The 21,132-nt window shown below is 39.0% G+C and overlaps 1 protein-coding gene and 1 pseudogene across 1 annotated transcript; both read right to left on the reverse strand.

Annotated features, from left to right (window-relative positions):
* The window catches only part of LOC137015311 (zinc finger protein 729-like), a 343,783-nt pseudogene that overhangs the window by 282,940 nt on the left and 39,711 nt on the right, over positions 1-21,132 (reverse strand).
* On the reverse strand, positions 3,135-4,111 carry LOC137016890 (three-finger toxin 3b-like). Its single transcript, XM_067380822.1, has 4 exons — positions 4,023-4,111; positions 3,818-3,937; positions 3,565-3,687; positions 3,135-3,261 (listed from the first exon to the last, which is right to left on the reverse strand). Exons 1-4 carry the CDS (start codon positions 4,072-4,074, stop codon positions 3,194-3,196), a joined length of 363 nt encoding a protein of 120 aa, XP_067236923.1. The 5' UTR covers positions 4,075-4,111; the 3' UTR covers positions 3,135-3,193.

Here is a 21,132-nt window from a genome sequence, read left to right on the forward strand (position 1 = left end):
AACCACACGTTAGGCTCCAATCCTTGACGAAAGGTGGTGATGAGGGCTTGTTCACTCCATCCGCTGGTGGCAGCTAGCGTTCTGAACTGCAAGGCATAATCATTAACAGTGTTATTTACCGGTTTTAGTTTGTAAAGTTTCTCACCAGTTGAAGAATCAGCCAGAGGTTTTCCGAAGACCTCACGGAAGTGAGAGACGAACAGCGAGTAAGACTTTACAACAGAGCCTTTCTGAGTCCAGAGTGAATCCGCCCATTGAAGGGCCTTACCTTGCAGTTGGGAGATTATGAACGCGATTCTTTGCCGTGTCGGTGGGGTAGAGGTGCGGTTGCATCTCCAGGACCAATTCACATTGAAGGAGGAATCCGCTGCAGTCCTCCGCTGATCCTGAGTAGGGCGCCGGTTTGGCCATGGGACTGGCGGTGAACGCTGGAGAAGGAGCGGTGACGGTGGATGCAGAAGCAGCAGCGGTGGTAGGTGACGTGATGCTGGTTGTGGGGTGAGTGCTCGGCGCAGTGCGTCCACGAGCTCCTGGAGCTTATGGTCCGGTCTTCTGTTATGATAGATACACCAGAGGCAGATATAAAAGCAGTAATGGTGTTTATTTGATTTGATCAGCAGAGCAACAGGTAAGTGAATGATGAGAATGCAGTTCTTGGAGATAAATGAGAAGGTAATACTGTCCTTTTGTTGTATTGCAGGTGAAGATGGAGGCAGAGGTTGGAGACCGGTGACTGAGACACTCACACACACAGGCAGGTAGGCACACGAGGAGTACTGGAGACGATGGAGACGATGGAGACGATGGAGATGATGGAGATGATGGAGATGATGGAGACAGGTAAGTATAGCGTTTGGAGTCCTTGAGGTAAGCATATACAGAGCTGTAGTGCAAACGATCCAGGGTAGCCTCTATTTGCTATAAAATCATTTTCCTAATTATTTTTTAAAACATAAAACATTTCATGACATGAGCAACAGGTCTGAAATCATAGAATCTTAGGCACACTATTTTTGGCACAGGGACTATATTAGATTTCTTCCATATTCGTGGGACCTTTTGTAACTTAAAGCAGAACTAAGTAACTTTTTTTACCTTCATAAAAAGTCCTTACGATGGTTAATTGACTTGTAGTGGTGTGTTTGAGTCGAGCACTGACCCCCTCTGGCACGTCTACGCCAGAATACAGCACTTGCAAGTTGATCTGCACCGACCCGAAACAATCTCGCCTCATGTTCACATTCACGTGAGAGTGACAAAATGCTTTACGGTAATTCAAAAACAATGTATATATTATGACTTTATAAAACAATTTTGAAAATTACCCACCTCCATCGAGTGTACTGTATTTGCAAATTATCCACCTCCTCTTTCTTGTACTGTATTTGCAAAACTATTTGCGTTGTAGTCATTGTAGTCCACAGCTGTGCTTGGAGTACTTACGACAGTGTGATTCACTGAAGGAAACTGTAGGGGGAGCTTCGCAAATCTAACTGAGTTCCGCTTTAAGAGACTCTAAAAGAATGTGATGAAATATTCAACAAAACTGGTCTGCACAAGTCTTTAACTCCATGCCTCCTACATTATCAGGGCCTGGACTTTTTTAACATCTATATTTTTAAAAAGATGTTTAACCTTATAAACTTTGATATTTTCACCATTACTACATAATGTTCTCTGTTTTAAATCATTGATTTCTGCACTAAAATCAGGATTATCAAAACTCATTTAATTTATCAGCATAATCCAATGCATTTCAAAATAAAACAATATTTTATACCCTCTGTCAGTACTTTCACAGAATATTTTATGACACTGTAAATATATTTGCAGACTTGCATGCACATGTTTAAGAGTGTGTGTGTGGTACTCCTGGATGTGTAAACACAGGTTGGGCAGCCAGTAGTTAAATAAGTCTAACCTATTTCTCTTCATCAAAATGCGCTCCAAGTGGTAGTCATTTCTGGATTTGACAAAAATTGCTTTGCAGTTAACACTTTGACTGACTGATGATAAAGGAAACCGCAGATGGGAATTATTACAATTACAATAAAAAAAATAAAAAAAAAATAGATAAGTCAGTAGATATATAATAACAATATAAATGCTCGACATGTTTTGGGAACACTGTAAAAACAGAATGTGATTTTAATGGTAAAATATTGTAAAAAATGCTACAGAAAAAAAAAAAAAAAGGTAAATAGGTTAACAGTGAGTTCCCATACTATATACTGGGAAAAGCTGTAAAAGCTTTTTAGATTTTTTAGAAGTAAAAAAAAACAAATCAGTGTATAATTTACAGTGAAAAAAAAAAAAACTGTAAACTGATATTCCCACAATTCTCTGTGTGACACTCCACATTTGAAAGTATTTTGTTTAAATAATCATGTTTCTTATTAGTTTTTGTTATCAGTTATGTATTTTATGTTACATCTTCTGTTGGTTATTGATGTTTATTGCATTATGTAAGCGTTGTGTTATCATGACGGTGTTTTGTGTTTGCGTGAAATACATCCTTCTTTATATTAGTAAATACTTCAGCTTGTGGAAAAGCTACTTGTGATGATTCTTCATGTAAATCTCATTTACCACCTGGATTATATGGTGGTTGCCAGTATATGTTAAAGGTACAAAACAGATTTTAGTAATAGTGTGCATTATTGAATTTACTGTTTTTTTTGACGTTCGGTCCAAGAGAGCCGCTGTCCTGCAGAGCTTAGCTCCAACCTTAATCAAACACACCTGAACAAGTTAATCAAGCTCTTCAGGGTTACTAAGACTATAGGCAGCTGAAGGTTTTTTTTCAGGGTTGGAGCTAAACTCTGCAGGACAGCAGAGTCTACCCCTGTTCTAACTGAACCAAAAGTTAAATAAATTTCCCTTCACTCACTGAAGAGATGTTTTAATACACATATGTAAATGTTTTATTACAGACGTTTTTCACACTTTTTAAAACGTCAATGTTTTTCTTTAATTATTTATTACATTCTATAATAACTTTTCCTTTCATGCAAAGAAAATTCATACATGTGTTCGTTTTGATGCAGTAATTTGTTTAATGTTAAAAGTACATATTCTCAGTTCCTTAAACCAAAGAAGAGCAGAGCAACAAACAAGCTTTATTCAGTATCAGATAGTGTATCATATTGAGTTTCTGCTGGTCTTTTCTGTAGAATATGGAGTTCAGCTGGATTCACTGAAACAGGAAGTAGAAGAGCAGAGGAGACAAGAGCAGGAGGAAGCTTCCCTTATACACTCCATCTAATCAAGACAGCAAGGAAACTCATATTAATTAACACTACACCACTACTACTATAACTACTGCTACTACTAAGAAAACTGCATCTTCGTTGTTGATCAATTTAACTTAAAAAAAAAATAGAAACTTCATAAGCTTCTCCTTTTCATGCTGCTTTACACTATTTTTTGACTACTTTTAATATTGTCCTGCTTATTAACAATCACATGTTCATACTGAATTATTATTGTTAGTAAAATATCCTCATTTTAAGTTACTGTGGATGAAATCAAGCTGCTAGTGCATGATGAAATAAAGGCCAATACCTGCTGCATTGCAAAGATCAGTGTCACAGCAGCGATTAGTCACTGTCCCTCCGGTTGGTAGCTGTCCAGTTCCTGGTTCACATTTATCACACCCTTTACTTGTGACAGTCACCTTAGCGGACCCTGTAAAAAAAGATATAAATGCTCAAATAATTGGATTATAAAAAATCCAAGATTAGCAGTTTACAAGTATACTTTCTCTCCAGCATTATGATCACTTATACTGCAGATTTTCACATTATTCTGGACTTACCAATGGATTGTTCTGTCGTGCTGCTTGCACAATTAAAATTTCCATCTGGACATGTCTGCACTTCCAGTTCACAGGAGCCAGTCAAATCAGATCTGCACGAGTAACACTTGAGAGAATATCCTTACAAACAGAGAAAGACATTGAGTTAGCTCTCTACAGTATGACTAACAAATAATACATTTCAATATTTGCTGTTTTTTCATACCTCCGTTGAGAAAAATGAAAAGAAGAACAACGGAGACTTGCAGATCCATCATGTGTCAGAAACAGAATGACTCTACAGAAATAATGCTTCAGGATCTTTCATGTCTGTTCAGAAAGGGTTGGGTTTAATAAGGATGTTGAAAAGTTACTGTTAAGAAAAGGAAATTTGAAACTTCATCAGGTTGAGGCTCGTTTGTGAAAACAAACAGAATGAGTTTCTGTGGAAAAACTCACACCTGTGGAAAAACACCCCCCCCCCCCACCCCCCAATAATTCTCCAGAAGCAATTTGACAGTTACACAATTATTTCCCCTGTTCCTAGGTATTCTGTGCTGTTCTTTGTTAACATAACACAAATGTTGTGTCATGCACATGATCAAATTTCTATGTAGCATATGCACACTTATCAGGACAGTCAATAAAATCCGGGATCTTCAGGATGCCTCTCGCATGCTGGACTGTGTTGTAATCTGACCTTGGCTCCGGCCGGTCCAGAGAAAAACAGACACTCTGGCATGTCTGTTACCCTCCGAGGTAAAACAGAAGGCCCAGTTTTCTAGCTCTTGGGACATCAAAGGGGCCCCTCATGTAAACTGAGTGCCAGATCACATTCCAACACACACCACACGCACACAGACACCCACACACAAAAGGTGTGTTAGCTCGGTTTTCCATAAAAACAATGACACACAATTTTTCCTTTGTCTCCCGATTGTCTCTCGACTGCCCCTGAACTGCCTCGGGCGACAGCGCTGTCATCACGCACTCATCTCCTTCCGGGACGACCATCTCCTTGGACTCTCTATCTTATGCGTCACTTAAACCTCGTTTGAAAACCCCGCCGGAGAAACCCTCTCGGGAAAGGAAGCCAAGCGCATTGAAACTCTGCTGCACACCGACTTGAACCATATGCAAGTTTTAATTTCTCTGAAATTCGTTTAAACTGATTTCTGTGGTGACTCTCAAAAGGGTCAACTGTCGTAATTTGCCATTCTTTGACCATCCTTCCTTTCCTGTCTCTACTTTCCCTTTTGTATATATTTGTATATTCTGTATTTAGACGTATAACCTCTGTAGTCATAGTTTGCATATATTAAACACATTATTCATGCTCAATTGTTCTTTTTGAAACAACAAAAACCAAGTCACTTTAACGTTTCGATTCTAATACAATAGCTTTACGTTTGATGCTATCATAGGAATTTATCCTCGTGGCCAGAGGATAACATTTTGTTATAATAGTCTGTGGAAAACTTACCGGTTTGCTGGACAAACTGATAGTTTCTCTACATAATTATTAAACCAGAACTAATCATATATGTAATTGATTATAGTTCGTTGTAATTAATTCACCATATATGTTTAATTCCCTGTTGGGTCTGTATATGCATCATAATTGACCATAAAGCTTTATGGTTTATTATATTCATATATCCAACCCATAAATTGATTAATAATTGTACACAATCGTTACATCTAACACCAAGGTTATAGTTTGAGATAAATCGATTATACTGTAACAAGAAATAATTTTCTTTGGTTAACCGTATGGGCAAACCCATTCTACAGATCCTACACTCCAAAAAAGGCTGGGTTAAAAACAACCTATTTGACAACCAGCACTAGGTAAATATTGGACCGAACAAATGTTGGGATAAAATTATCCCCCGTTCTGATGACGCAAGAGATGCAACTATGGCAGCTGAGAAGGACATTCTTTGTGTTCTTTTTGAAGAATTTTCAGAGCCTGATTAAGTCGGTATAAATAGGTGTTTATTACTGCAAAATACGCAGGTCTCTGTGGAACAAAAGAAAAAAAAAAAAAAAAAAAACTGCTTTCACAATCATGAGCTGAGGATTCTGGACAGAGAAAACTGGTGGCTTTAGCAAGATATGAACTTTATCACACTGAAGAACAAGCTTCATAACCGCTGTCCTGTCAAAGCCTGATCTCTCTAATGTTAGTGGTTATGGTTATAGTTATGGTTATGGTTAGGGCACATCACCATCAGATGCTCTTGAGGGACATTCCTATTACAGTTTAAATGTGCTGTAAATTACATTTGAGCATTAATGAAAAAGACATATTTGTACTGAAATCTACTTCTCTATCATGCACTGATACAGTGTCACTATATATATATATATATATATATATATATATATATATATGCAGTGGGTACGGAAAGTATTCAGACCCCCTTAAATTTTTCACTTTGTTATATTGCAGCCATTTGCTAAAATCATTTAAGTTAATTTTTATCCTCATTAATGTACACACAGCACCCCATATTGACAGAAAAACACAGAATTGTTGGCATTTTTGCAGATTTATTAAAAAAGAAAAACTGAAATATCACATGGTCCTAAGTATTCAGACCCTTTGCTGTGACACTCATATTTAACTCAGGTGCTGTCCATTTCTTCTGATCATCCTTGAGATGGTTCTACACCTTCATTTGAGTCCAGCTGTGTTTGATTATACTGATTGGACTTGATTAGGAAAGCCACACACCTGTCTATATAAGACCTTACAGCTCACAGTGCATGTCAGAGCAAATGAGGGCTACAATACTACAAAAAAACATATGAGGGTTATGGTAAGATACCAGATCAATGGAGAAAATGCACAAAACAGGACGCTATTGAGAGTTTGGATCGATACATGTAATGGAGCAGATGAAGAATGAGACTCTTGCGTCTCCTCTCAGATTCAGATCACAGTCAGAAATGAGTTTCTCTGACGTTCATCAGTGAATCTGAGCTCATCTACACCTCAGAAGATCAGAGCTTCATCAAATACACCAGAAGAGATTCAGTTCCTCATACAAGTGTCTGTCAGATGATCAAAACAACATATTTCTGAACATATGCCTCATTGATAAAGCTCAAAATGATTGATGTATCTTATAGTTTATTACTAATCTAAACAGCTGAATCTCTATCATGACCTGAAAAAGATCTGTGATAAGGACATTAATGACAGACTGTTGATGAAATATGATTGAAGTGTGTGTTTGTTAAAGCTCAGTGCTGGAATCAGACGATGGAGGAAAGTGTGAGAAATAAACAGATGTGTGAATCAAATCTCTCAGACCTGTCAATCTGATTCATATTGATTCATATTCATATGATTCACAAATACTGTCAACATCATGAATTTATTGACCTTGTCAAGTGTCCTTTCACACTTGTTTAATATTTACTCGTAATATGAGAAACTTTGATTTGACTTTAGAAACCTGAAGATCTCTATAGCAGATTTTCATTCTCTGACAGTATTTCAGTCTTTGATCAAAATCATCACTTAAACATTGATAAAACATCACTAATAATGTTTATTACACAATACGGTGATCCAGATGTGGAGGGTTTTAATGACACTCTTAAAGTGGAAATGAAGCAGTCGGTCAAGTTCCCATTATTGAGTAAATGTATTTCCACGGACACATCTGCTCCTCCTTCAGCGTCTCATCAGAACCTCTTCATAACAGCGCTGGTTTTCAGCAGGCGCTTCGTTCCTCCTGCTGCTGTTACTGTGTTTCCACACATGAGAACAAATATAATCAAGGTCAGGACATTCATTTATCTGTCTTGCTGCTTCCTCCGACTGTTAAATTGTTGACTGTGGTGACGGGACAGTCTTCCTGAAAACTTCAGACTCGGACTGCAGTGGAACCTCTCTTCTGGTGGATTGATTCTGGGATTTACAGAGATGTCAAAACAGTGGAGATCAGAAACCAGTGAGAAGAACAACAGAAAGATGTCAATGATCGACACACCTGAACTCAGTAAAGAGGGTCATAATAACTGAAATACTGACACAACAGTCACTTCTCCTGGACTGTACGCTTTAATTATTGTGATTACAGTAGGTTCACTGAGGAGGAGAAAAACACAATAAAAGAAGTGTTTGAGAACAGATGGAAAACTGCAGATTCTGCAGGGGTTGTTTTTCAGGGGTTGGGCTTGAACCCTTAGCTCCAGTGAGAGGAACTCTTAATGCATTCAGCATACCAAGACATTTTGGACAATTTCATGATCCCAACTTTGTGGGAAGAGTTTGGGGATGTTCCTGTTCCAACATGACTGCGCTCCAGTGCACAAAGCAAGGTCTATGAAGACATGGATGAGTGAGTTTGGTGTGGAGGAACTTGACCTTGCCTGCAGAGAATCCTGATAGAACGCCTTTGGCATGAATTAGAGTGGAAACTGTGAGCCAGACCTTCTCACCAACATCACTGCCTGACCTCACAAATGAGCTTCTTGAAGAATGGTCAAAAATTCCCATAAACACACTCCCAAACCTTGTAATTGTATTAGTACAATAATAATAATATGATGTTGAAATTAATATGATAGTTTCTTCCTTACATCTGTTATAATACATTATGTCTCGAAAGTATGTATATTAGTTGATAAATACGTGGATCCGCTGTTGAAAATAGATTGTCCTGATGGACTGGAGGCAATATTTTCATTTAGCATGCAAGAGATTCCATTTGTAGTGCAACATCTGATACAAATTCAGCTCACTGTAAAAAATGTAACGTCAAATCAACAGTAACTTACTGGCAACAAATAGCCAGCAAGCTTCAGCATTTTATTCCATGGTAATATTACTGTAAATCTGACTACAGTAGTTCACAACATACTGTATAATAATTTACAGTATATTTATACTGTAAAATTAATTACAGTTCATGTTTTTGCACTGTATTTTAAAATACTGTAAAGTTACTATGCAGTATAATTGATTACGGTAGTTTTTATATTCACTACAATCTGTTACATGCTTAAAAAATAATGAAATATAAAGGCTTGTATGCAAAAAAAAAAAAATTCACAGTTATATTACTGATTATTAGATGTCACGTAAATTATGACAACACTCAGAAGTCCATTTAAAAACTTTTATTACAATTTAATTCATTAAACGGTAAAAACACTCTCCAGACTTGACAGGGCCAATGCAGATCCCAGGTTTTTGCTGCCTATAGAGAACAAAACACAACAATTGAGTTGCACTACAGCTTGACAGACATCAATGTGATAAACAGACTTGAAATGACTTACCTTTTTATTAACCGAAAGAGCGATACTCATCAGCACGCTGCAATGTCGAACAACATACACGCTGAAAGAAATTAAAAACAAATTCAACACTGCATAGACATCCTGATCTCCTCAATCCGTTACAAAGCTAAAACCGCTCTCATTTTATTAATTTTACTTCGTTCTTCAATAGCTGAAAATGACTTAACTCTTTATTAACTCATCAGCACGCTGCAATGTCGAACAACATACACGCTAAAAGAAATGAAAAACATATTCAACACTGCATAGACCTAAACAGAGATATTCGTTTCACAATGCATCCCCTTTCTGAATTTCCTTCTTGATACAATTAATGTAAAAATGCTCCTGATTACATTTAAATGTAATGTTTGTATTTCCCATTAAAAGCAAAGAAAATATTGAAATTACATTTTTGTTCGTTGATACTTTTAACTACACTGACTAATCTTTCCTCTTTACTAAATCAGTACTTAAAAGTCTACAGCCAGTCATAATTGGTGAATTCCTTGATGAAGCTGGCAACATGTGGATTCAGGGCCCTGTTTTTACGTTGCACCATCCTGCCACTGTTATGGCTCTGCTGAAATTTGGCTTTGCATTTTGTGTTCTCTGGATTTATCCTGACCAACAATCTGTAAATAGAAGATTTTTTTTTTTAAATATAAATATACTGAATAATCAATTTGCTAAAAAAGCCAAGTCTATCACAACAGTGTATGCTACATTCTACATTTATTTTCCCAGCTTGGGAAAGTAAAAATAAACTTCTAATGTTCGCATGGGTTTGAATGACCATAGTACTTTCACTGTAGATGTGGACGAGCAACGATAGCATTAGTTGCAAAATTTTGAATGAAAATCAGTCCTAAGTTGACCACACTGGATACAAGTGTTCATTTTCTAGTACTCACCATGATCTGCTCATGCCAAACAGTATGAATTTTTATGGATTCATCAATAGTTACCTTTGGATGAATTCCAGGGTTGATGCAGCCTCAGCTTGGTACTCCAGGTTGAAAATGTAGAAGGAAACAAAGAAGACAGCCAGGGCAGATGTGAAGTCATCCTGGGGGTTAACAGACTGGATGACCACCTTTCCTTCTACGCAGAGCATCCACTTTTTTGATGTCAGGATGGAATCTCCTGAAAAACAAATTTGAAAACTTGACCTTATAGGGCCGAATTATCTCTTAGAAGCAACTAAATCAACTGGTATAAGTCTGAATGACAACCTCACCCAGCATGATTAATCTTGGTGTATTCGGAAGAGTTAACTGAGCTTCAGCATCTGCATGGGTACTGGTGACCTGCATGCAAAAGGTCAGACAGAAGGAGTGCTTATGTGGGAGACAGCAATAAATCTTTATACATCTAAAAAATATATATTCATTGGCCATTATATGAATCCAGTATAATAATTACATCAGCAAGAAGGAAAATGGCATCATCTTTCTCTTTAAAGAAGGTCATCATCAGCAAAATTACAGCAATTGTTGAGTCCATGTTCTCGCCTTGGAGACGTTCAATGTCGGCAAGAACAGTCTTCACTTCTTTTGTCCAGCGAAGAAGCTGAGTTTTGAAGAACTGGAGCACCCTCCTTCCTTTTCCAGCAATGCATTCTATCAGCCTTTCGTAAAGTTTGATCCCAGTAAGTGAAGTGAAGTGCTGCATTAAAAACTTCTTCATAAACAGGAAAGGCCATTCTCTTTTCAATTCATCTACACTAAGTGAAGGTGTGGAGTTTATTGCACTGCGCTGAATTGCATAAGTTAAGACCATCAAATCATTCACTCTTACACGGTCTGATCCACTTGGTCCTTCCTGAGAGAAAATTAATTTAAGTTCTTCTTTTTTATGATGTAGAGAGTCTATTGTCTCTCTTTCTGGTAATTGAGATGGCTGCCAGTTTATGCATCCATAGCTGTCAGTTTTTGCAACTTTTTCTGGCTGTGCTGGGTGGACATCATTAGTATCAGCAGGTCTTTTTGGCTTTCTGAGATGGGCAAGGGTTTTGTTTCTGTTAAGGTTATCCACTCTATTTTTCAGTTGTGAGGACAACGTGAAGTATCCATTGCCCATTCTGTCACCTTCTGTTCCGTTCTCAAAGCTACCAGGGTATTTGTCAACTACACTTTTAGCTATTACTGTACACTGACTCCATGTTGGGTTTAAGCATTTTTCTACAGTGATTCTAACCATGTGCCGTCTGTCTGTGTCTTCTGGGATTGTGTTCTGAGAGAGACATCTTTGTAGAGTGGGCCTAGTCTTTGTTACAGATCCCTTGTTCCCTTGGACTCCATTTCCCATGATCCTCCTGTTTCATCACCTGCACTCACTTCCCTCGTCAGCTCCCCATCATCACTCATCACTTGCACCTGGACTCTATTGTCAGCACTCCCTTTATATTGCACTCACTCCATTCACTCCTCGTCCGTTCTCTGTTTGTTAAGATGTATGTTTGGTGATCTCTGCTTTCTGTTTAATAAATGTATTGTTCGTATTGTGGAAATCCGTATCAGCCTCATCTCTACCTGCATACGTAACAGAAGAACGGACCCAAAACGCTGGATTTCCACAAAGGAATGGAGACCTTCCTCTGCTCCCTGGCTCCTGCTCCTGCACCTCTCACAGCCGGCGATCGTCTCATTGGGCTTCTTCAGGTGGGTCGTTCGCTGGAGAGGTATGTGGAGGAGTCCGTTGAGCTCGCTTATTTGACTAACTGGCCCGACGCTCAGTTGATCGCCCTGTTTCTGGACGGACTGGATGACAACACTATCCGTTTTGATGAACCTGATTATCGTTTCTCCTTAAGTGAAACTATCAATTTAATTTTGTGGTTAAATGGTTCCAAATTCTTTGTGGCTACGGTTCAGGATCAGTGTATGTCTCCTGTCCATCCAGAAACACGGTTGGCCGGGCCAGTCAGTCAAACTCCGTCTTCCTCCGCATACCCATCCAGTGAACTTCCTGCCTGTTACATACTGGACCCACACTCCACTGCTGGGTCCAGAAGGCGGAGGAAGAAGAGAAGGCCAAAGGCCACTCCAGTCCCAGCCGCCGAGCAAACAGCTCCATCTCCTCCGAGCCCGCACCCGTTCCTACGGGGATTCTCATTGTATTTGAGGGGATGGACTGGCCCTCAGCTTCAGCCATCGAGCCAAGTTCTCCAGTCTCCGCCGAGCCAAGTTCTCCAGTCTCCGCCGAGCCAAGTTCTCCAGTCTCCGCCGAGCCAAGTTCTCCAGTCTCCGCCGAGCCAAGTTCTCCAGTCTCCGCCGAGCCAAGTTCTCCAGTCTCCGCCGAGCCAAGTTCTCCAGTCTCCGCCGCGCCAAGTTCTCCAGTCTCCAGCCCTCAGCTCCAGCCGCCGCCGCCGAGCCCTCAGCTCCAGCCGCCTTTCTGCCAGAGTACTGGAGAGGTTTTTGAAGTTGTGAAGCTTCCGTGCACACTGCTTAAAATATGTGTGCTTACTCTCAAACCGCATTGTCCAAAGATGAATGAGAGGACCAAATTTAAGGATTAGGTCTGGATAGTGGAGAAGGAAGTGGTGTTTTGGTTTAATAGGGGAATCTGGGAAAATATCCACCCGCATCTGAACATACTCCCTGATGAGAACCTTGAGATAGGCTACCTGATTGGTGTGAATCTTGGGTGCACAAACAAGCTCTACAATTTCCCTGAGCTTTAAACACAACTGCCACTTGGTCATCAAGGGCATTTTTGATTCGATCACCAATAAAAAGAGGGAGAAGGCGCAAAAAACACCAATTCTGGGCTGCACTCCCCCCCAACTTCTTTCCATCTTGCACAGCTTCACATGGCCAGTTGCTTGCATCACTGCCAACAAGCTTTATCTGAGATATACTCCTATTTAACTGAGTATATGTGAAATGCTTTACCGATACAAAGTGCTTGATGTACAAAGCAAGATCGGTCGACACAATCCCCTCGAAAAGATCATGCCCTAAACATGGTGGAAGGCCTGGCTGGCATACATGAAAGTGTCTCAAACGATTGAAAACAGAATCAGATTTCACACCATCTATAAGGCTGTCACCCAGTGACAACCCTCTCACACTGTTCTTATAGGCCTCTTGAGTCCTCAGAGAACCAATTTTTGTAGGCTCCCTTTCAAAGTCGTCTCTATGTATCATACAGTACCGACAGAAGTTCTTGCTTTTGCTGAAATTTTCAGTAAATCCTCCCATAGAATGGGATCCCAAGTTGTCACCAACAATTGCTATGAGAGCTCCTTGCAGTTTCTCACCATCATCCAAAATAATTCCAGATTCCTCAATATCCCTTAAATCATTAACAAGGCGAGAGAATACCAAGTCTTGGCCAAAAAACTGTAAATCCTGTTCCCTGCACAGCATCACTAGCTGCATGGGATCTATAGAGGACCTATTATATGGCCGAATTTCACCCAAGGTAAGGTATACAGCCAGAAGTTTATGGATGTTTTTGCCAGATCCAAGGGGATTTGCAACCTCTAATGCATCCTGGTACAGAATTATGGATAAAGAAAATGGACACTGCTGAAGGAAAGAGTTTTTTTTCTCCAATTCTTACCATCCTGAACATCTTCCAATATATCTGATTCTACAGCTTGCTGCATTTTAGTGGTGTTGTACTGTTGTCTAACTGAATAGTGACTTAAAAAGGCTTTAAGTGTATCTTTGACAGGCACATACTGACAGAAACACTCATATTGAAGCACATGAAATATTGGTGTCAAGACCTACTGCACTGTCTTCACCACAGATATCAAGTGCTGAATGTTTTCTGCTTATGTGAGAGAGAAAAGATGATCTAACCCTGAATATTTTCTTGCAGCTTTGAAAAGGACATTTAACTGCCTTGCCATCTCTAATGTGCCATTTTAAATGCTCACAAAGACGAGATACAGATGTGGAAGTGAAAGAACATTCCATAACCTGGCATGTCATATTAACACCACTGTGTGATTTGTCAGCACTTGGTGTAATCACTGCATGGTTACGATACATATGTGTACGAAGGCCAAAGGCAGTTTTGAAGTTACATGGACACTGGAAAAATCCACAAGAGAATCTATAGTTTGCAAGATTCCTGTGTTCCTTAGCATGTCTGACAAATTCTGGAATAGACTCTACAGAGTACTGACACACTTTGCAAGAGAAAGGCATTTCTAATCTTATTTCCAAGCAATTTTAACTTTAGATGCAGTACTTACCCATCCATCTGGTGACTTCACTAAGGATTTTTACCTGTAAGACAAAGAGAAACATGGATCAGTTAAAACATAAAAAGGTTACAAAATAATTCCAATTTATAAAATCAAAATAAATAATTAGAACAGAAAACAAATTTCAAAGACAAGAAATGACAAGCTAACAACTTAAACACAACTTAAAAATAGCATATAACTTTAGTAACATAATTTTAGTAAATTAAATAATTGAATGCTATTTCAAAAAATAGCCTAGGCCTACATACAAACGAAGACTACGTTCTTTCTTTTAAATAAAAACCGTCATCTATGTTTACACTATTGGTTAACGGATGTCACACTATGGCCGGTGCGTTCGCTTCATCTCAACCCGTTGAGAGACGAGACGTGCTGACAGATAAAATAATTACATGACTGATTTCTTCAAGCCGTCGTATTTACCATGTTTACTATGGTAATAGCGCGCATAGTCTTGGTGATCAGAATCCACATCGGATCACAAACACAAGTTATTTAAAAAACTTGCTGTCTGAAAGTGAGTTGAGCTAAAATGATTTTAAAAATCTTTAATGCTGGTGTTAGCTGGTCACCTACATGTAATCATCGTCGCCTCCGTCTCCACACACAGATAAACTCCGCCTTTGCTCGTAACCACTCCCTCCTCAAGCCTGAGCTGGCCCGCTTTAGACGAAGTTATTCGGCGGGCCGAAAAACCCGGGCTGTTGGCCCCGATGAGGCACGATCAAGCCCCGGAAGTGACAGTGGAAACGCGACTGGCCCTGGCACGCACTAGCATGCCCGCTTTAGGCCCGACAGTGGAAACACGGCTGCACCCGAAGGCACGGGTTGAAAGACCCAGTCAGTGACGTCACAACATGCTAATTTTTTTAAATTCATACCTACGTAATCACCATCACCAAAATTGTACTTTTTTTTTTACATTGAAACTTGAAAAAAAATATATAGACCGACCTACCGACCCCTTTTTTTTTTTTACTGTTACTGCAAACCAAAATATTTTTAAGGATGGCCTAAACTAGTGCACTTGAAGAAGTTAATGAAAACGAGTGAATCCTGTGAACGTCTGGTCTGAAGAAGGACTATACCGAGATGCGGGAATTAATTCGGCGCGACTTTCACTGCCTGTGTATTCACTTTAAGTGTAACTTACATCGGTTGTACTCACGTAATAAATGTATAATATGACTGAAAACACTGTGGTTGTCCCTTCAAGTCGTGCATAACATTAGTGTAATAGGTCGATTTCGAACATAGCTTTGGGCTTAGGCGCATAAGGCCTCGATCGCGACAGGACACACGCACACGGTGTAAGTTACACACAAGAACATTTCGATTACTTTGTTCTGAACTTGAAATTATTAACTAACATTAACAGCAAACCGTGTGATAATTAGTATTTGGCTAACGTTAACTGTCTAACGTTAACGTTAGAATGTTTGTGTTACAAACTACTATCAAACTCACCAGCGATTATTTAACGTTAATGTTAGTGGTAACGTTAAAACGAATCCCATTTGGGTTGAAACTTTTAGAAATACACATCTTTAAGATATTGAATAAAATTGTATATCTCACCTGACTGGTTCTTGTTGGTCTTGCTCATCCTCAAAGGCTCAGAAAATGAATTGGAAAATGAGTGTGGTCTGACGGTTTAGATGATTGGTTGCCATATCCTGTGCGATTCCGCTCTTTATGTAATTAGTGTGTTTAATAGAAAGCAAAATTATAATAATAAAAAAATATCATGGGAATTGATTTTATCTATTTACCTAGCCTATATTATTGACATCTACATCTCTACAACTACGTCCCACCCACAAAATTGTTGGCTATAACCTATGAGATTAGTTGGTTTTGTGTCAAAATCTGGCAACCATAAAGATACGCAATTAAAAAACACCCACATAAAACATTAAACTTTTTTTAACTATATGCTTAAATGCCTTAATATATGGGTTACCTTATGAAACGATGTATTATAAAATTCCTTATAAATAAATATTTAATTAATAAATAAAATTCCTTGTCTGTTGGATTATTACTGTCATCAATTTAACAGTAATATAAGGATTACTGTAATTATTTTCCCACTCTATTGTTTTTTTCAAAGAATAGCATAAATTGACAGCAACTGTCCTGTTAATAGTTTCTACAGTAAGACAAAGCTGGAAATACAGCAATAATACTGCAAAAGTTATAAAATTGACAGCAACTTACTGTAAACTGTTTCTACAGTAAGCTTTCTCTGATAATACAGCAATAATACTGTGAAAACAACAGAAATCGTTTACAGTGCTGTTAATGTACAATTGAATGACGGTTCAATCTTTTTCCATCATGTTTAGTCTGTATTTGTTTAGAATATTGCCAAATGTATTCTGGTGGTGGTTTGGAAAGTGAGAAATGCATTGGTAAACTTTAAAGACACTGTAAAGACTTCCAACTTTGTGCTTTATGCAAATGAGTTCCACAGGGGAGAAGGGTGGGCCTAGGGCTGGACAATAATTCAATATCAATATATATCGCGATATAATTTTTTTCGATAACGGTGATATGATTTTTAAACACATTTCCGGTATTTCGATATTACAGCATTTCTCACTGACTTGAGGCGCAGCGGTTAGAAAGAGCAGAACGCGATTGGCTATTTGAGTGATGGCGTACACCACAGAGACACGCGGCCATCAGCCAGTGTTCAGCGTATCTATTGGTTAATATGGTTTGTTTAAAATAGCAACGTGGAAAACAGACAGACAGAGTTCAGATAATGTATGTTTCAGTCGATGGATGTGCAAAACGTTACAACAACGATAATCAAAAAGCGTGGACAAAACAGTCACTCTTTGTAAACTGTTAACAGCGAGTGCCGTCTGCTCTAATGTCCAGTCATTTACGCCGTCATCACCCTGGTGTTGATACAGGTGAGACCTGAACAGCACGCGTTGCTATCTGTGTTTAAACTAAACTTATTTAAGCCTTGCTGATTTAAACTTTCAAGACCAAGGCGCGAAAGAGAACTCACACGCGCTGTGAGAAGATTTGTGTGCGCTCATCCGAAGCGCGCACACGCTTATTTCAGTCAGCGCGCAAATACTGAGTTCTCTTTCAAGTCTTGCGCTTCAGCGGACACATTCATTCAAAAATTATGTCAACATGCCCGTCTTGTCGAGTATCCTAGCAAACATAGTCAATTATGTCTTAAGTGAACGTATAACAGTCGAGAAAGACAGCGCATGTGTAACAGTGTATATATACTGTTATATACATATATGTACTGGATTGTGCATGTCTTATAGGGAAAAAAAACTATTCCTGCTGCCTGTTTTTGATGTTAAATCAAACAACAAATAACAAAGAAATCACTCACTGCTCTTGACTGAATAGTTTTTGTAACTTCAATAATGATTCATCTTTATTTATTTTATACAGTAAAGATAATATGCAGTGTTATTTTATATTTGATTACTTTATCCATTTTCTGTACCTAAAAAACTACTGTTAGATACCTGAAAAACTGGAAAAGCACTGTTTATTTTATTTGAATATTTGCTTTATTGTACTTATTTGTGATGTTGCTTGTAGTTTGATTGTTTGTTCTTATTTTCTTTATTTTTATTTGACAGTAGTCCTATTTTTAGGGTCACGGTTTCGGTACGGTTCAGTATGTGCTAATAGCACGTACCTAAACCGAGACCCTAAAACCGTGATACGAACCGAACCGTGAGCAATTTGAACCATTGCACCCCTAGTGTCATCAACACTCAACAATGTCCCTGCCCCAGCAATGTGTTTTTGTTGTTTCTCACTTTTTTTTTTTTTACTGATTACTGTTATTACTGTTCACAATCTTTATCTTGGCTGAAGCACTTTTGTTTTAATCTATATTAAGGATAATAAAATCAGACTACATTATAGTTTAATGTTAAAGATATTAATATTACTAAAGTGATTGAGTCTTATGTTTATTTTTTATCTTTGTATGAAGGCTAAATACAAATAAAAGCTGAACATAAATTTATTTGTACTGTTTTTATTTCTAAAATATTATATAGTTTTATAGGAAGAGATTTCATAGATTTGGCAAATTATTTTTTCAGATGTTTGTAGGTACAGACATCCATTGTGGCCGTTCTTGGCAGTTTTTCTGAGGCTATTATATAGTTCATATCGATATCGGAATTATATCGTATCGACCGAAATTAAGAATTATATCGTGATATAAATTTTGGCCATATCGTCCAGCCCTAGGTGGGCCACACTGTGTGTGTCCCCTCTGATGCCAGCAGCCAATCACAGCACTCGAATGGAAAAGCACCAAAATGCAATCTCCTCCCCATCGGAAAGGGATAAAGGTACCCTTTCTACCGACACTCCTTGTTCTGAGTCTGCCATCGGGTGAGACACAACAGATACACGGTTCTGGGTCTCAACTCTGAAAGGAGTAAGACATTAAAGGTACAATATGTAAAATTTTTGCAGTAAAATATCCAAAAACCACTAGGCTAGTGTTATATATTTTGTCCAGCTGATTACTAACATTATCTCTAATGTTTTCAACTACTTGTAAATCATGAGAAATTCCCATTCTAAACAGTGACACGGGGCAGTGCAGTCGCCTGTCAATGACGCAGTTACCTTTGTTACCGCCTTTACTGACGTAGAAACCACATGACAACAATGCCGTGGACAAATGCGGAAGTAGAGTCTAGCGTCCAGCAAACCACTAAGTTAGCTTGTTTCAAGCAGTTCCTTATTTACTTCTTGCACGTTTTATGGTGGATTGTGTTAATTATTTATGGAACATAATTACTGTTTGCCATCTGCCGCTGGTTCTATCGACAAGGACAGCTCCCGTAAACTCATGACCGGAAAAGCGGAAGCGGCGCCGGCGACTGTGTCATAATAAAAGTCCCGCTGCTCGTGAGGCATGTGTTGATCAATCGCTCCAGCTCCTCGTTCAGCTCCCGCAACACTCGCTCCTGCTCAGCTTCTTACTACAGTAACGTTAATAATCGCATCCACGAACATGAGTTCTTCCAGACTCCAATCCCTATTCTTTTGCACCGTCCGTTGAGATGGAGACCACATGTCCCAAGTTTCCGCTCTAAAACTTTGCGTCATCAAACTACGCCTTTGTTTTGAATAGGCTTCTAGCGACCTCTAGCGGAAAAAAATATCACAGATTGTACCTTTAACAGATATTGTTCTGAGTCCCGGCTTGCGAAGCTGAGACACAACAGATACACCGTTCTGAGTCTGCCCTGCGAAGGGAGAAGACATAACAGACACAACACCGTTCTGAGCTTCTGGTCCATCCAGAGAGACAACAACAGATCCCATGATCTGAGTCTACAGCTTGTGAGGCAGCAACAGAGACGACCACGTTCTAAGCCTCCGGCTTTTGAGGAAAGAGCCGTTAACCAACACTACGTTCAAAGTTTCCATCCAGCGAGACAGTAACAACATCTGCAACAAGGTTAAGCTCAGGAGAGCAAACCTTCACTCCAAGGTACCTTCAGTGTTCCAGATTGTTAAGGACCTTCTGCACCTACACCAGGGCCTCATCTGCGTGTTCCAGATTTTAGGACCCTTTGGTGCTCCAGGAGATCATCAGGAGATCAGATGGTATTCATTTAGTAGTCGTGTTAGTTATTCTTGTTTATCTTTTGTTAATAAAATGTATTTTATTACACTTGTGTCTTCCTTGTGCTGATAATACAGAAAAGGCTCTACAAGTTAGCATTTCCACCAATCTTTCAGATAAATCAGCTGACCACTTTACATTAATTCTAAATGAATGAAAGCCCCTGTTGGGAGTGAAAGACCCTGACTGGTGCCCTGAACTAGGGAAAGGGGGGAAGTGGTCATCTGATGTACTCATAACCACACCTTAAGAGACATGTGATCCAAAATCACAACGTCAGCGGTGACGTGAGTACCAATCGCTATTTTACTTTGCGTCCTTGGATGGACAAAGTAAAAATCACTACAACGCCCTCGACACATACAGCCATTCTGACACTAAGAGTGTCTTACAAAAGATAAATGACTATATTGTTTCGTATAGGGCTGACCCATAATAGTCGACTAACTGTTAGTGAGCCAGAAGAGGCTTGATAGACCAAGATTTGATTAGTCTTAACTTAGCAGTAAACCCAAACCCAATGTGTTATGCTGCTGGCAACAGGCTGTGTTATGTATCCTGATTGACTTTATGATTAGTTAAATCTGTTTTGCACATGCATCGCCACAGAGTTAACCATTTCAGACAGTACAGGACAGCCTCTGTCTCGTTCACTTCACGTCTGTGGGCGTTACGCACAGCTCAGTGTGGCCCAGGCACGGCGCCAGGATTCCAGTTTTGGATGGGCCAGACCAATTGTGGGTGGGCCTTAAATTAAAAATGTTAAATAAAAAAAATAAATAAAAAAACGTTATCCAATCACTGCTTAACCTAATAAAAAAATATTGACTAATATAGCCTACTGTTATGTTATCTGTGCGTATACATAATATAGATTTTAATAGCTTGATGCTCTTTAAATATTTTGTTGCATTGTTTGGTGCATAGGACAGTACTATCCGCGATCGCTCTCCATGGTTCTGACCAAAGAAGAGCGCTTTGGAATCTCCATTACGCATGAAATGCATCATACCTGGGCTGCGTTTCCCGATAACATTGTCTCTTAGCGCGCTACGAAGACTCTTAAGGTATAACTTAACTAAAGGTGTACTACCACTAAAAGGTATATCATTGCTAGGAGTCTTCAGGGCTATCATCCACTCGCGACGCATAGGCGCTGAA

This window comes from Chanodichthys erythropterus, chromosome 3 (assembly GCF_024489055.1).
Source record: "Chanodichthys erythropterus isolate Z2021 chromosome 3, ASM2448905v1, whole genome shotgun sequence".
NCBI classification, from domain to species: domain Eukaryota; kingdom Metazoa; phylum Chordata; class Actinopteri; order Cypriniformes; family Xenocyprididae; genus Chanodichthys; species Chanodichthys erythropterus.